At 45.8% G+C, this 16,737-nt stretch overlaps 1 protein-coding gene and 1 pseudogene across 3 annotated transcripts in view; one reads left to right on the top strand and one right to left on the bottom strand.

Moving 5' to 3' along the window:
* Window positions 1-10,304: 10,304 nt before the first annotated feature.
* Window positions 10,305-10,603, bottom strand: LOC116884022 (annotated as a pseudogene).
* Window positions 10,604-11,371: 768 nt separating this feature from the next.
* Window positions 11,372-16,737, top strand: part of Dhtkd1 (dehydrogenase E1 and transketolase domain containing 1) — a 48,284-nt gene continuing 42,918 nt past the window's right edge. For all 3 annotated transcript variants that reach the window (XM_032884837.1, XM_032884835.1, XM_032884836.1), the window contains exon 1: window positions 11,372-11,616. In XM_032884837.1, coding sequence (XP_032740728.1) covers window positions 11,463-11,616 — 154 coding nt within the window. In that variant the 5' untranslated portion in view covers window positions 11,372-11,462. The remainder of the gene's footprint in view (window positions 11,617-16,737) is intronic.

The raw sequence follows: 16,737 nt of genomic DNA, 5'->3' as shown, positions 1-16,737 counted from the left end.
AGCACCCACGTGTTGTGGTAAAAATAAAAAACGGATCGGCGGCTACTGGTACCCACACATTCCCACTCTGTGCGGATGTGCAGGAGCCGCGTGCTCCGGCTGCCTCACTGCCAGCTGCTTTCACACACTGTCCCCTCAGCGGGTTGTTACCATGCCTGACACACACCTCACATACACATCGCGTTCCCTGTGCTGTTCTAGTGTGGCGCCATGCCACGCTAGCCCCAGGCATTCTATAACTTAGCATGGCTTCCAGAACTTCGACAGGTTGTCTCTCTGCCACCCCCCACCCCCGAACTTTGCTCACATCCCCTGTAGCCCGGTAAAATCAAAACTCTAGAAACTTGTAATTTAACAATAAGATGTATACGTTAAATCCTCAAACTACAATACATCCACAGAATAAATTCACTGCCAATTAATAAAGATAGAAATCGCCCATCTAGACAAGGTAAAATTGACCTAAGACACCAGGATCAGAATTATCCTCCTCCGCTGTCGCCATCCCTACCCCCAATCCTTCCTAGACTTTTCCCCGCCTACCCTTCCATTTCATCCAATGATAGGCTCCGCCTTATCCTGGCCCCGCCTTGCTGCATAATGATAACATCCTACACATCTGGTAGCTGAGTTCCGGAGGATCCAGTGTGGCTTCACAGGCATATACATACAGGCAACACACACCCATACACATAAAATCAAGATGAGTATGCCCAGATCATCAGAAGTTTGACCACCACCACCACCACCCCACCCCACCCCACCCCTGGTGGCCCATACTTGTTTCTGTTTCGCTGCTTGTGGAGAAACTCTCAACCATGGAATACCCCTGCACAGTTTCTCTACTGTAGTCCTGGCTGTCCTGGAGCTCACTCTGTAGACCAAGCTAGTCTTGAACTCAGAGATCAGCCTGCCTCTGCCTCCCGAGTGCTGGGATTAAAGGTGTGCGCCGCTGTGCTTGGCTTCAATGTATTCATAGACCCTGCTTCTGCCTTTTTTCTGTCTTTGTGAATTCCCTCGCACCCTGCTCATTACCAGCTCACCATCTGCAGCGGGCAGCCTTCAGAGACTTAAACACTCTCCTCACAGTCTTGAAAAAATATCTCTTTACAAAGTGTATTATAAATGAGATTTTTTACAACAATCATCCTCATAGCTTGGCATGGTGCGTGAACCTGTGATCTTCCATAAGGGAGCAGAGACTGGGTGGCTCAAAAGAGAGGCCAAGTCATTGCGACTTTAGGATCCAGGCGCCTTACTTGAAGAATTACGTTAGAATTTTAAACTGTATAATTTTAATTCCATTCTAACTGCATGTTATCACCACTGCTTCTAAGTATTTTGAAATACAAGTGCGAAGTGGTTGTGTTCATAACTCAGTGGTATTGTCGCACTGAGAAATGTCGCTGGAGGGAAAGTTCTTTCCAGGAGAATGTTTCATGTTCTCACTTTCTGTGTCAGGGGCTAGGGATAAGGACAGACTCATCATTTTCTATCATGCGTTTCTTCTGGAAAGTACCACACCGCAGACCCAATACTATATTTCCCAACGAAGGCTGTAGGAAGAGCCAATCCATGGTTTCCTGCTTAAAGAAAGACTCCCCTGGGGTTGGGGATTTAGCTCAGTGGTAGAGCGCTTGCCTAGGAAGCGCAAGGCCCTGGGTTCGGTCCCCAGCTCCTAAAAAAAAAAAAAAAGAAAAAGAAAGACTCCCCTAAATATACATGTTACTTTACATTAGTGTTTTCATGTGAAAAGGTCAGTGTTGATAATAATAAGCTAATAGCAATCACTATCACCCTTATTATGGGCACTTATTATGGGTCAATTGCTGTCATCTGTTCTCTATTTTAAAACAGCCCAATATAGTAATAACAGTTAACACTTAGAATTTACTTTCTACAAACAGGTATTTTTCCACTCCCCCACCCCACCCCCTGTATTCCTCAGGATCAAACCCCAGGCTTCATGCAAGCCCTCTTCCACTGAGCTACACCTCCAGCTACAGAACCATGTTTTTTGTGTGCATTAGTTAAGCTTTTGCCTACTCTTGTGATACTGTTATTAAGCCCATTCTGCTGATGTGTAACATAAAGGGTTAAAGAAATGGGAAATCTGCCCACGGTCCCGGCTAGAAAATGGCAGGCCCAAGATGAAGCAGCAGGTAACATTTAGGAGTTAAAGAACCGGTTCAGCCGGCAAAGTGCTCTCTGCTCAAGCGTGAGGACTGGTGGCTGATCCTGCAAGACTGGTGTGGAAATTCCAAGCGCTGGAAAGGCGAAGAGACAGCGTGGGTGTTCAGAGGCAGAGATGCTCTCCGAAGCTCCACGACCCGCTGGACTAGCCAAATGAGTGAACCCGGGTTAATGAGGGACCCTGCGTCAAGACAAAGAGTGGTTCTTGAGAGGTACTACCAGAGACCGACATGCAGCCTCTGCCATACATGTACATGAACACGGAGGAGAACAGAAGTGTGGGGGCTGAACAGAGGGGATCCTTGATGTGGGAGAACTTAGAGTAACAGGATGACTAATATATAAGGCAGTCGGGAAACAGCCAAAGCTTATGGCCAAGGTATTTGTCAATATAATTCGAGTCTCGGAGTCGTTATCCTGGGAGCTTGCGGACGGGAGGAAAATCTCCCATTCTTACAGTTTTTGCTTGCCTGACCCCTTCTTTATTTTCAGGGTTTGAGTTCACATCATCTCCCACACCGGGTAAGAGCCTCTGACCCATCCGGTTTCATCCTGTATTTGTCCCGCACAGCGCAGTTACAATAGCAATTCAGTATTTAACTACCTACCCTGGGACCGGAAGCTCCTAAAGGCATGGACCTTGTGTGATCTTATCCTCCTGCATCTGAAACTCTGAGCATGGGGCTGGCGTACGGTAGGTGCTGGATATACTAAATAGTGTCTGCCAGTTCACATTGGATGAAAATATGAGGGGGTGATTTTTAATAACTTCAAATTTTATTTCTGCTGTGTGAACTAGGTTTAGTAGGGGATGCAAAGCACTGAGTGACAGGAAGCACAATGAGAAGGACTTTTATAAAAAACACATGAGGTTGGGGATTTAGCTCAGTGGTAGAGCGCTTGCCTAGGAAGCGCAAGGCCCTGGGTTCGGTCCCCAGCTCCGGAAAAAAAGAACCAAAAAATAATAAATAAATAAATAAATAAATAAATAAATAAATAAATAAATAAATAAAAAACACATGAGATAGATACAGGTACACAATTAGACTCATGACCCTCCCTCTCAGATTTTATGATTGGGGAAATAAGAGATGTAGACCCGGTGCGGGGTAGGGATGGGGGGTTAAATAGGCATGGCTTCCACAGACTCATGTGTTTGAATGCTAAGACCATATAGGAAGTGACATTGTTAGGAGGTATGGCCTTGTAGGAGTAGGTATGGTCTTACTGAAGGAAGGGTGCCACTGTGGGGGTAGGCTTTGAGGTCTCTTATGCTCAGGCTATGTCCAGTGACACAGTGTCCTTTGACTGCCTATGGATCAAGATGTAGAACTCTCCATCCCTCCAGTACCACATCTGCCTGCAAGCTACCATGCTTCCCACCACGATGACGATGGACTAAACCTCTGAACCTGTAAGTCTGCCCTTTATAAGAGTTGCCGAGGTCATAGTGTCTCTTCACAGCCATGAAACCCTAACTAAAATGTGGGATTCGCGAAGAGGAGTGGAAGAGGGGGTTAAACAGAATGACTTTGCTTCTCTGTGCAATAGGAATTCATGCTGTTTAATGTGACTATGGCGGTTTGAATAGGAATGACCCCATAAGCATACATATATATATATATATATATATATATATATATATATATATAGTGTGTGTGTGTGTGTGTGTGTGTGTGTGAATGCTGGGTCACTAGGATGTAGTGTTACTTGACAGGGATTAGAAAGTGTGGCCTTGTTGGAATGGGTGCAGCCTGGAGGGAGTAGGTGTGCTCTTGTTGCAGGAAATACGTCACTGGAGGTGGGCTTTGGGGTTTCAAAAGCTCAAGTTAGGCCCAGGGTCTCTCTCTCTCTCTTCCTGCTGCCTGAAAAATGCAGATATAGAGCTCTCGGCTACTTCCCTAGCACTGCGTCTGCCTGCGTGCCACGCACCATGGTCCCCTCTATGATGACAATGGAATAAGTCTTCTGAAACTCTAAGCCAGCCCCAGTTAAATGCTCTTCTTTGTAAGAATTGGCTGTGGTCATGGTGTCTCTTCACAGCGATAGAACACTGACTAAAACACTGCCTTAGTCAGGGTTTCTATTCCTGCACAAAACATCAGGACCAAGAAGCAAGTTGGGGAGGAAAGGGTTTATTCAGCTCACACTTCCACATTGCTGTTCAGCATCAAAGGAAGTCAGGACTGGAACTCAAGCAGGTTAGGAAGCAGGAGCTGATGTGGAGGCCATGGAGGGATGTTACTCACTGCCTTGCTTCCCCTAGCTTGCTCAGCTTGCTTTTTATAGAACCAGGACCACCAGCCCAGGGATGGCACCACCCACAGTGGGCTGGGCCCTCCCCCCTTGATCACTAGTTGAGAAAATGCCTTATAGCTGGGTTTCATGGGGGCATTTCCTCAACAGAGTCTCTCCTTCCTCTGTGATAACTTCAGCTTGTATGAAGTTGACACACAAAACCAGCCAGTACAGACAGTGATGTTTGATTGTGTTGTCTAATGTGTTTACAGAACACAACCGAAAGGGCCAGACTTGGAATTCTCAACTATAACAGATGGAGTTTTAGAATGAACCCAGACCCAGACAACCAGGAATTATAAGAGTCCTACAAGAAGTGACAGGAATATGAGTAAGGCAAGAGAGCGGAGAGAGAGCAACACAGGAAGCACAGTGTTCACACATCGATTACACACTTCACAAAAATGGCACAAGGGATGGTTGCCTCTGAGATGACCGTCAACAGTCCAGTCCCTGCCTCTGCTATTCACACCCTCGTGCAGTCTCTTCATCTCGAATGTAGGCTGGATTTTGTGGTTATGGCTCTGTGATGCCACACTGTGGCCAGGATTGTTAGGACTAATATACAGATTGTGGCTTCGAAACAAAAGGCTGGAGGGCTGGAGAGACGGCTCAACTGTTAAGAGCATTTCCTGCTCTTCTATAAGACCTGAATTAGGTGTCCAACACTCACATTGGTACCGCTAACCACCAGGAACTCTTGCCTGAGTGGATCCTTTGTCCTATTCTAGACTCCATGGTCACCTGCTCCCACATGTGCATACAAACAAGCATACACATAATTTTTTTAAAAAAATAATTAGACACACATATTTCGTTTTATGAGACAGCGTTTCTCTGTGTAGCCCTGGCTATCCCAGAACTGGCTCTGTAGACCAGGCTGGCCCCAAACTCAGAAATCTGCCTGCCTCTGCTTCCCAAGTGCTGGAACTAAAGATTTGCGCCACCACACCCAACACATACATATTTGTTAAAAGCTGAGAAGGAAGACCCTGCTTTTGAATGTGTTTTGCAGAGGCTCCTGTGGCAAGGAGCTAAGGGAGACTTCTGTCCAGCAGCCAAAAAGAACTTAATCTTACCAGTGTAGTGTGAATGAATGTAGGAACTGATCTTCTACCAGTTGAACCTTCAGATGAATGGAAATTTTACTCCACGGCCCTCTCCTCCTGAGAAATCTTGAGCCAGACACCCTGAGGTAATTGCCTGATGTACTTACTACCTTACGAAAACTCTGAGGTAATTAGTCTTTGTTGTCTCGAGGCTCTAGATTGTGTGTTAATAGATAAGTAAGACAATAATAATCCTTATTTTAATATTCCACATCCATGTATTTCTATCCATGTATTTGGTAGGTAGACTTTTGTATAGCCTTGGCACCCTGACTTTAGCTTACTCATAGCAGAAGCAGGACTCAGTCACCCTTGACGCAGTTGTCTCTCAGAGACTCCACCAGAATGGAGCCAGCTGGTGGGCAGAGATAAAACCTTTGAGGCATCTCTTGCAGCTCATAGGCCGGGGTCCCTGCTGTTCCACCACTTGTATTTAAATGGACTGTTTACCATTTGTCCAAGAACTCCAAGTGGCCCCCCTCCAGACACTGGGTGGTTTGGAAATGCCATCCTGCTTTGTTTTTCAGTTTGTCTTTTGTTGCTGACAAACTCTTACCATGTATCCTAGGCAGACCTCATTTTGCCATCCTCCTGCCTCAGTGTCCTGAGTGCTGGGATTGCAACCGTGCATTACCAAGCCCAGGTCCCTATTGTGCTATAAACCCATTAGGGAAAACAGTTGGATAGTGCCCTAGACACAGGAAGCTATTAAGTGTCCTGGGTCCCACTGCTTATTCACTGAGTATTTGTAACTTTGTAATGTTCCTTAGGTTCAGGGACAAAGATTAACAAATGGGATTGTGTCTGATTTAAAAAGTTCTGGACTGGGGCTGGGGATTTAGCTCAGTGGTAGAGCACTTACCTAGGGAGGCGCAAAGGCCCTGGGTTCGGTCCCCAGCTCTGAAAAAAAGAACAAAAAAAAAAAAAAAAAAAAAAGTTCTGGACAGTGAAGGAAACAGTAGCCAGCTGGGATAGACAGTTCACAGAATGGGAGGAAAATCTGTCAGATGGTCATCAGATATATCCAGAATATATAGATAACTAAAAAGAATTTCAGCCTGGGCTGGAGAGTTGGTTCAGTAAGTAGTTAAGAACAGGGACTGCTCTTCTGGAGGTCCTGAGTTCAATTCCCAGCAACCACATGGTGGCTTGCAACCATCTGTCATGGGATTTGGCGCCCTTTTCTGGTGTGTCTGAAGACAGCTACAGTATACTCGTACACATAAATAAATAATTCTTTTTTTTTCTTTTCTTTTTTTCGGAGCTGGGGACCGAACCCAGGGCCTTGCGCTTGCTAGGCAAGTGCTCTACCACTGAGCTAAATCCCCAACCCCATAAATAATTCTTAAAAAAAATTCAGCACAAGACCAATAAGTTATCCAACCAACAAATTGCATATAAATTAAACATATCAAAAGAAGAAGCATGGATGGCTAATAAATACACTTACAAATGCTTTAGCAGGACCTGGGTCAGAACGGCTGGCCTAGTACCATCGAGGAAACAGATGATAACAAAAGGACAGGTGTGGTAGTGCACACCTGGAGTCCCAGGATTGGGGAAGCAGGTGGCCTGCTTGAGCTATGGTGCAAAACCCTGTTTCAAAAAGTTGAGAATGAAAAACAAGAGGGGAAGGAGGAGGAAGAGGAGGAGGGGGAGGAGGAGGAGAAGGGGGAGGACGGGGGAGGAAGAGGAAGGAGGACAGGGGAGGAGGAGAAGGAGGAGGAGGAAGGAGGGAGAAGGAGGAGGAAGAGGAAGAGGAGGAGGAGGAGGAGGAGGAAGAGGAGGAAGAGGAGGAAGAGGAGGAGGAGGAGAAATGCTAAACACTGGCTAGGAAGGAAAAGACAGGGACCTTTATACACTGCCATAGGAAATGTAAATTATTGTAGCCAGTGTGGAAAGGGGTTTATGAGTATGGAGATTTGTGATGGTTGAAATGAGAATGGCCTCAGATATTTGAATGTTCTGTCCTGGTTGGTGGGCTGTGTTAGAAGGTTTTAGGAAGTTTGGCGTTGCTAAAGGAGGTATGTCACAGGGTGGGTTTTGAGGTTTTAAAAGTTCCTGCCCAGAGCTTCCAGGGACTAAGCCACTACCTAAAGACTATACATGGACTGACCCTGGACTCTGACCTCATAGGTAGCAATGAATATCCTAGTAAGAGCACCAGTGGAAGGGGAAGCCCTGGGTCCTGCTAAGACTGAACCCCCAGTGAACTAGATTGTTGGGGGGAGGGCGGCAATGGGGGGAGGATGGGGAGGGGAACACCCATAAGGAAGGGGAGGGGGAAGGGTTAGGGGGATGTTTGCCCGGAAACCGGGAAAGGGAATAATACTCGAAATGTATATAAGAAATACTCAAGTTAATAAAAAAAAAAAAATTAAAAAAAAAGTTCCTGCCAGGAACAGTCTCTCTTTCGGCCTTATGCTTGTGGCTCAGGGAAAAGCTCTCAGCTACTCTAGCATCTTGTAAGCCTGCTTGCTGCCACGTCTCTGCCATGGTAGTCACCAGCTCACCCTTAGAAACTTACAGCGAGCCCCAAATTAAATGCTTTCATTTTCATGCCTTGGTCATGGTGTCTCTCCATAGTAATAGAGCAGTAATAAGGGATTCTTAAGCAAGCAAACAAGCAAGCAAAAAACAAAACAAAACAAACCCAAAGCAAAGCCTAAACTGCTGCAGGATCCACCTAGACCATCCCTAGGTAGAAGCCTTTACATTTTCAAGCCACCATATAGCAGAGATACCTGAGTACCTGTCTTCACTGTGACTGCATGCACACGGCCAGGCCATGTAATCAGCCTGTGAGCGGATGAATGAATGACGATATTAAGACACACACACACACACACACACACACACACACACACACACACACCACATGCACACACCCGGGGTTGGGGATTTAGCTCAATGGTAGAGTGCTTGCCTAGGAAGCGAAAAGGCCCTGGGTTGGGTCCCCAGCTCGAAAAAAAAAAAAAAAAAACCAAATGCACACACCCCATGCACACACATGCATACACACAAACACTCAAATGCACACACATACACGCACCTACACACACACACACACACACACACACACGCATATACACTCACACACACATACATGCATCCACACAGCCTTAAAGAATGAAATCAAGTCATTTGCAGGAAAATAGAAACCATCATTTGTCTTAGTCAATGTTTTACTGCTGTGAAGAGACACCATGACCAAAGCAACTCTTTTTTTTTTAATTTATTTTATGCATATGAGTGCCCTGTAGCTGTCTTCAGATACACCAGAAGAGGGCATCAGATCTCATTACAGATGGTTGTGAGCCACCATGTGGGTGCTGGGATTTGAACTCAGGATCTCTGGAAGAGCAATCAGTGCCTTTAACCGCTGAGCCATCTCTCCAGCCCCCAAGGCAACTCTTATAAAGGAAAGCATTTAACTGGGGCTGCCTTAGAGTTCCTGAGGTTTAGTCATCACGGTGGGGAGCATGGTGGCATGCAGGCAGACGTGGAAGTTGAGAGTTCTACGGCTGGATTTGCAGGCAGCAGCAGCAGGAGAGAGACACTGGGCCTGGGTTGAGCTAAAGCCCACCCCCAGGGACACACTTCCTCCAACAAGGCTGCTTCTTCTAATCTCTGTCAAGCAGCGACACTCCCTAGTGACCAAGCATTCAAATACGTGAGCCTGTGGGGGCCATTCTTATTCAGACCAACACATCAACACATACAAAACTGTTTTTTTGTATGTAGAATATATATGTATATATACATAAACAAATATTTATGTATATATATGTATATATACATAAACACTGTTTTTTCATATGTAGAATATATGTATATATACATACATAAACACTATCTATCATATATATATACATATATATATACATATATATATATATATATGATGTGAAAGGGCTGAAGAGATAGCTCAACAATTAAGAGCCCTGGCTGCTCTTCCAGAGGATCTGCTCAGATTCCCAGTGCCCACATGGGGACAACAACCATCTGCTACTCCAGTTCCTGAGGTGCTTATGCCCTCTCTGTGCTTCCACAGGCGCTGTTTGCACACGGTGCACAGACATACATGCAGGCAGAACTCCCATAGACATAGGGCGTTATAAGAACCACAAAGGGCTGGAGAGATGGCTCAGCGGTTAAGAGCACCGACTGCTCTTCCAGAGGTCCTGAGTTCAATTCCCAGCAACCACATGGTGGCTCACAACCATCTGTAAAGAGATCCGATGCCCTCTTCTGGTGTGTCTGAAGACAGCTACAGTGTACTCATATATAATAAATGAATAAATAAATCTTTAAAAAAATAAGAACCACGAAAATGGAAACGTTCTTATTTGGGAGGAAGGAAGAGCTAGTTGGGGGCAGGGACAAGAGGAGGTGGAACGGGGTGAAGAATATGGTCAAAGCACATGTACAGGTGTGAAATGTTATGATGAGAACTCCATCCGTCTTCACAAATCATATATGTGAATGAATTTAAGGTCTAAGTAACTACATGGCCTTTTAATAGTAAAGATGGCATTAGGACTGGTAGCCTGGTACCTGACTAGTGGAGGGCTTGTTTAGCTACCGTGCCAACCTACTTTTTTTTTTTAAACTTTTCCAGTGAGTTTTTATTAGTAGTTGCATCCCCCAGGGTAGGGACCATCATATACTGAGGTCCCCCTTCTCTATCAGGTGAGAAGGTCAAAGTACAGAGGAGAGGTGGGCGGAGCCAGGTCAGATCTTCCCAGGAAATGTGCCTTCTGCTATGCGGTCATCCCAGGCTGAGACCGGTGAGACGGGGCAGAGGGACTTGTACACACGCCGGTACCACTCACACACGGAGACATCATCCCCCTGCCCCCCGTGGCCGTCACTGCCTTCTCACAGCGGTGGAAGTCCAGGTAGTTCTGCCAGCAGTTCCTAGCCTGGTTCTGGTTTGGAAAGCGGCTGTCAAAGGGGGTGGTTTTGTAGTTCTAGATTTTAGTCTTGATATCTTCAGCCATCCTGACTCCTAAAGACTGTCCCGGAGCAGCGTTACTTCAATGTGGCCCTTAGCAAAGACGCCAATGTCAGCCCAACTTATTTCTTTATGTTGGCTGATATAGAAGCATCCTTACCTCATAGCACCAATATAAGACCTTAGTCCGGTCGTGGTAGCCTATGCCTTTGATCCCAGCACTCAGGAGGTAGAGAGGCAGGCAGACCTGAGTACAAGGCCATCCTGATCTACAGAGCGAGTTCCAGGACAGCCAAGGTTACAGAGAAACCCTGGTGTGTGTGTGTGTGTGGGGGGCGGGGATGGAAGGGGGGAGGGTTGTGAATAGGGGAAACTAGGAAGGAATCAAAGGGGAACAAAGGGAGGGGCCGGGAGGTCGTGAAGCAATGTAGTAATGAAACCTGTCAATTTGCAGGCTAACTTTAAAAAAAGGTGAAATTGAGTTCATTCTTTTTTTTTTTTTTTCCTGTAAGGAAAACTACGTGGCTGTACTCTGGAACTTCCGGCAGAGAATGAATATTAAGGCGGGTGACTTCAGGATGTATATCTAGTTCTCTTTTGGAACCAGTAAGCTGGCATTTTTCGGTCGTCAGCCTTGCACAGGGTCCAAATCCAGGAGGCCTTTGGCCCCGAGATTGCCCCCAAACCAACCAGCCTGGATATGGAGGCGTGGCTATGCCTCAGATTCCAGCCTTTGATTGGCTGTGAGAGGGCCTCTGGACCAATGAAGCCTGGGGGCGTTGTCCTGGGGCGGGTCCTCGGACTCACGTGGTGCGTTCAGGGTCTCTGGCACAGGACCCTCGCCCTCTGCTTGGTTGCAGCTTTTTTTCCCCATTCTTCCACGCGTCTTCGACCCCAGACTGCACATGGCATCGGCCACTGTGGCAGCTGCAGGGAGAGCTCTCCGCCGAGCGGTCCCGCTTCTCCGGCGCAGTTACCAGACGGAGAGGGGCGTCTATGGATACCGGCCCAGGAAAGCCGGGAGCGGCGAGCCCCGAGGCGACCGTGCACGCCCCTCAGGTTGGGGATGAGGCGGGACACTGTGGGTGGAGGGAAGGACCAAAGGGGCCTCTTCGTGCGGCTTGTGGTGGGGTGCTCTTGAAAGTGGGTGCTGGGCTCCAGGGAGCTTCTGGCCTGTGAGGGATAGCAGCCCGGGGGAGCAGAGGAGACAGAAGGAGGAAAGCTTGGGAATTGTCACCGTCGAAGTCACACCCGTGTCTAGCCTCCACAGTTGTGCATCCCTGGCTTTGTTTCCACGTAATCTCCCCATCTTTCTTGTTGGGTCCTGGTTTGGGGACAGCTTCTCCTTTTAATTCCTTTCCCAGGAAGAAGTGGGAATTTGGCTCTTGGCAGAGACCGTTCTGTGGGAGGAGACACGTTCTAAGATCTCCCAGTTCTTAAGTGAATGACACATTTTCAGGGCCAACTCGTGTACATGATCCTATACAACAGCGGTACTACTTGTCCCCTGGGATTAGCTAGCCTTTAATGCAATTTAAAACTGCTGAACTTGGAAAGATGTTTTGACATATTAAATGCCAACGGGATTTGGTACTGTGTTGTTGCCTTGTGTCAAAGAATACTTTGTGTTTTTTTAAGATTTATCTATTTATTATATATAAGTACACTGTCACTGTTTTCAGACACACCAGAAGAAGGCGTCAGATCTCATTACAGATGGTTGTGAGACACCATGTAGTTGCTGGGATTTGAACTCAGGACGTCTGGAGAGCAGTCAGTGTTCTTAACCACTAAGCCATCTCTCCAGCCTCAAAGAATACTTTTCAGTATTTGGTTTATGCTATAGTTATTCTGTCATTCTCTGTCCTCATACAATAGAAAATGCAGACGTTAGAGAAAACTGTTGACATCTTTAAAATTTTTCTTCATAGCCTGTAATGGTGGCATATGCCTTTAATCTTAGCAATCAGGAGGCAGAGGCAGGCAGATCTCTGTGAGTTTGAGGTCCAGGACAGTCAGAGCGACACAGAGAGACCCTGTCACGACCCACCACCCCAGTTACATTTATTTATTTGCTATGTATCTTTCGTATTTATTTATTTTATGTGTATAAGTGTTTTACCTGCGTGTATGTATGTACACCACGTGCACATCTGGTGTCCACAGAAGGCACCGGATCTCCTGGACCAGAAGGTAACTGATGATTGTGAGCCAGCATGTGGGGGCTAGGGATCGAATCTGGGTCCTTTGCAAGAGCAACTATGCTTTGAACTCAGCCATTTTTTCTGGCCCCAGCTTCTCGTTTGTTTGTTTGAAATAGGCTCTCACTATGCAACCTTGGTTGGCCTGGAACTTGGGTAGACTAGATTGGCCTCAAACTCAGAGATCTATGCCTCTCTGCCTCCAAGTGCTGGGATTAAAGATGTGTGCCACCATCCGCCTCCCCAGGTGGCACCTTTGATTCAAGTATTAATGTTGACAATCCCCTCTAGCAGGCATAGCATTAATCCTAGCACTGGAAAGGCAAAGTGAGCTCGGTTTCTGTGAATCCCATACCATCCTGTCCTACACAGTAAGTTCCAGGCCAGCTATTGCCACAAAACCAAACAAATGCTCATTAACTTCTAAGTGCCTGGCCAGACCTTCACACTTTGGAACCTTAATACTTTGCTTTTTACCGTGGGACCACTGAAAATAAACCTCATCGCTCTCATTTGTAGGCAATCATTTTTTTCTGCCTTGATTCTTTGAGACTGTGGTTTCTCTGTGGAGACCCGGCTGTCCTGGAACGAGCTATGTGGGCCCAGTGGCCTCAAACTCAAAGATCCGCATGCCTCCACCCGCTGAGTGTGGAGACTAAAGGTGAAGCCACCATGCCCTGCTATCGTGGACCAGCTGTAGTCGAATATTTTTAGGGAAGGCATTTTGATCAACTAGATTGTTAATTCTGGCTTTGCAACTACAAATTTTTTCCTTCACATTACAAATTCAGTGTGGGATTTTTTTTTTTTCCTGTGTTGTTTGGCCATATGGCCCATACCACTGAGCTACGCCTCAGCTCCCTGTATTTCACATATACTATTCTTAAACTTAGGCGTGTATTAACGGTGACTTTGGTGTTTAAAATGCCAGTTCCCAGTTCTGCGGGTTTTTTTCTCTTTATCCAGGTTCTGATTGAGTGAGCTTAGGTGACGTTAAGAAACGTGATCTCCCCACCCTTCTTTTCTCTTTACAGTGTTGGAGGTCAGAATGAGGGTTTGTAAATGCTAGGCAAGTGCTGCACCCCTTGAACTACATTGACCCTCAGCCCAGACATCATGCGAGTATGTGTCTATGTGTGTCTACCTTTGGCTAGGTGGCTAGGACATCTTAAGGGACGTGTGTTGTACATGGACAGGCCATGCCTTTATTTAAAGTTATGCTAGTGGACACTCCACATAAAGTTACTGTGATTGCCTTTGAGCGTTTCTTTCAGCATCCTTCTGACCTACTGACCTACTGACCTAAAATTTAAGCTCGTTGTGGGCAAACCTAGGCCAATAGTTGTTATTCGGAGGACAATATGAGAATCATTTTTGGGAACTGCAGGTTGGTAGGGTTAGAAAAATATCTCTGGAATTGATAAGCCTTTCTCTCTTCCCTTATCAAACCGAGAACTTGCTTTATTATGAGGTACTTGGTCACATCTGAAAGTTCAGAACCGAGTGACAGCTTCAGGTAATGGGGGTGAGCTTATGTGCGTTAGGGCCACTGTGAGGGAAGAACAGCGTCAGTGCTGAGAACATCTGTGTCATAGTGACAGCATCTGGCTCCCGGGGTAAAAATGTTTTTACTTGACTTAAAAGAGGCTTTGGCTTAATCTTACAGGTGAATGGGATCACCTCTCCGAATTACCATTGCATGGATATCTGTGAGAGTTTTCTTTTCTTCTGCTTAAGGGAGTTACTTTATCACAACTCTTTGTAGATCATCATGTCTGGGAGAAAGGGGCATTGGTGACTTGTGTTCACATCGCACGGGCGGAACTTGGTCAATAGCCACACATCTCGATCTCTAATGGAGACTGGAGAGGACAGTATTTTACTTGCACAGTCATGCACCAGCTAAGAATTATCTAATTATCTGAAAGGAAGGGGGAAAGTGGTAGCCATGGCAATCAACCCTGAATGTCTCCAAATTTTTCTCCCATACGTACAGTTTTTTTTTTTTCCCCTCCTTGTTGCTTCTGAATCTGAGCATCGTCATCTGGCCAGAGTGCACTCTTCCTTGACAGGGCTGCTGTACCTCAGTCTAGCATTTGATGAACTCTAACCCCCTTTCCATATACGCACAGCCCTGGTGTGTGTGTGTGTGTGTGTGTGTGTGTGTGTGTGTGTGTGTCTGTGTCTGTGTGTGTTTTGGGTCTGAGTAAGGAATTTTTTGGCAATATAGAATTCACGGGTCTGCAGCCATTGTTTCTGGTTATTCCACGGGCATATTACTTAGGTCAAAAATTTCATCTAGCCACACCCTGAATCCCAGCACTCAAGAGGCTGAGGTGGGCGAGAGTTCGGAATCAGGCTGATTTACATAGCAAGTTAGGGTCTATCCTGTTGACAGAGACAGGGACAGAGAGAGAGAAGAGAGAGAGAGAGAGAGAGAGAGAGAGAGAGAGAGAGAGAGAGAGAGAGAGAGTGGGGGGATGGAGTTGGGGAAACTCACTGAGGAAAGAGTTAAGCGTGAGAAATCTGGTCTCTTATTAATTACCTCTGTTCTCTAAATTTAATGGTATTTGCCTTTAGACTCTGAATTACAGATTTTAGTATGAAGGTAATATTCTTTTTGTAAGATAGGGTCTCACTGTATAATCCTTTCTGACTTGAAATTTGCTATGTAAACCAGGCTGTCTTTGACTTTATCTCTGTCTCCCAGCTAGGACCAAAGGTGAGTTTCACCATGTCCTGCCCTTAAGATTATATTCTTTAGTTGATCTTTGGTTTTTCGAGACTGGGTTTGTCTTGAGCAATAGCCCTAGCTTTCCTGGAATTCTGTAGACCAGGCTGGCTTCGAACTCACAGAGATCCTCTGCTTCCTGAGTGCTGAGATTAAAGGCATGCACTACAATGACCAGGTCTCTTTATTTGATTCTTTAAGGTTAAGCTGGCTCAGTGGTTCTCAACCTTTCTAATGCTGCGACCCTTTAATACGGTTCCTCATGTTGTGGTGCTGCCCAAACTATAAAGTTATTTTGTTGCTATTTCGTAGCTGTAATTTTGCTACTGTTACGAATCATAATGTGAATGTCGGTTATGCAGGGTTTCTGACAATGCGACTTCTATGAATGAGTAGTTGAGCCTCCAAAGAGGTTGCAACCCAAGGGTTGAGAACCATTGAGCTAAACTGAGCTATTTTACAAAAATTTGGGGGGGGGAGGTGCATTCTTAGTAGAACATGAAGGGTTGAAGGTCTGTAACTTACAGGCCTAAATTTATGGCTATATCGGCCTGCTAGCTGGCCAAGTATAAATGTTGCCATACATAAACTTGTAAAGTTACTTAAACATTCTAAGATTCTTTCTTTCTTGTTTGTTTGTTTATTTTATTTTACTTTGAGACAGGGTTTCTTTGAGTAGCTCTGGCTGTCCTGGAACTTGCTCTGTAGACCAGGCTAATATTTTAATTTAATTTAGTTACATGTTTGTTTTAGATAGAGTCTCAGGTATTCCTGGCTGGCCTTTAACTTGCTGTATTAGCTGAAGATGACCTTAAACTTCCACTTCCCAGATATGAAGATTACAGTGCAGAGTTTGTTTAATGTGGTGCTAGGGCTTAAACCTCCAGCTAGGTAAGCACTCATGCAAAAGGACTCTAGCTCTGTCTCTGTCTCTGTCTCGGTCTCTGTCTGTCTCTGTCTGTCTCTGTCTCTCTCTGTCCCTCTCTGTCTCTCTCTGTCTCTCTGTCTCTCTGTCTCTGTCTCTCTCTCTCTCTCTCTCTCTCGTGTGTGAGTGTGTGTGTGTGTGTGATTTTAGGGGTATTAACTTAAGCGGTTTCTTTTTTTTTTTTGGTTCTTTTTTTCGGAGCTGGGGACCAAACCCAGGGCCTTGCGCTTCCTAGGTAAGTGCTCTACCACTGAGCTAAATCCCCAACCCCGCGGTTTCTTTTTTTAAAAGAATATTTATTTATGTATATGAATACACTCTAT

The sequence above is a fragment of the Rattus rattus genome, chromosome 14 (assembly GCF_011064425.1).
Source record: "Rattus rattus isolate New Zealand chromosome 14, Rrattus_CSIRO_v1, whole genome shotgun sequence".
In the NCBI taxonomy this organism is placed as follows: Eukaryota; Metazoa; Chordata; class Mammalia; order Rodentia; family Muridae; genus Rattus; species Rattus rattus.
This window is presented reverse-complemented; position numbering and strand designations above follow the sequence as displayed.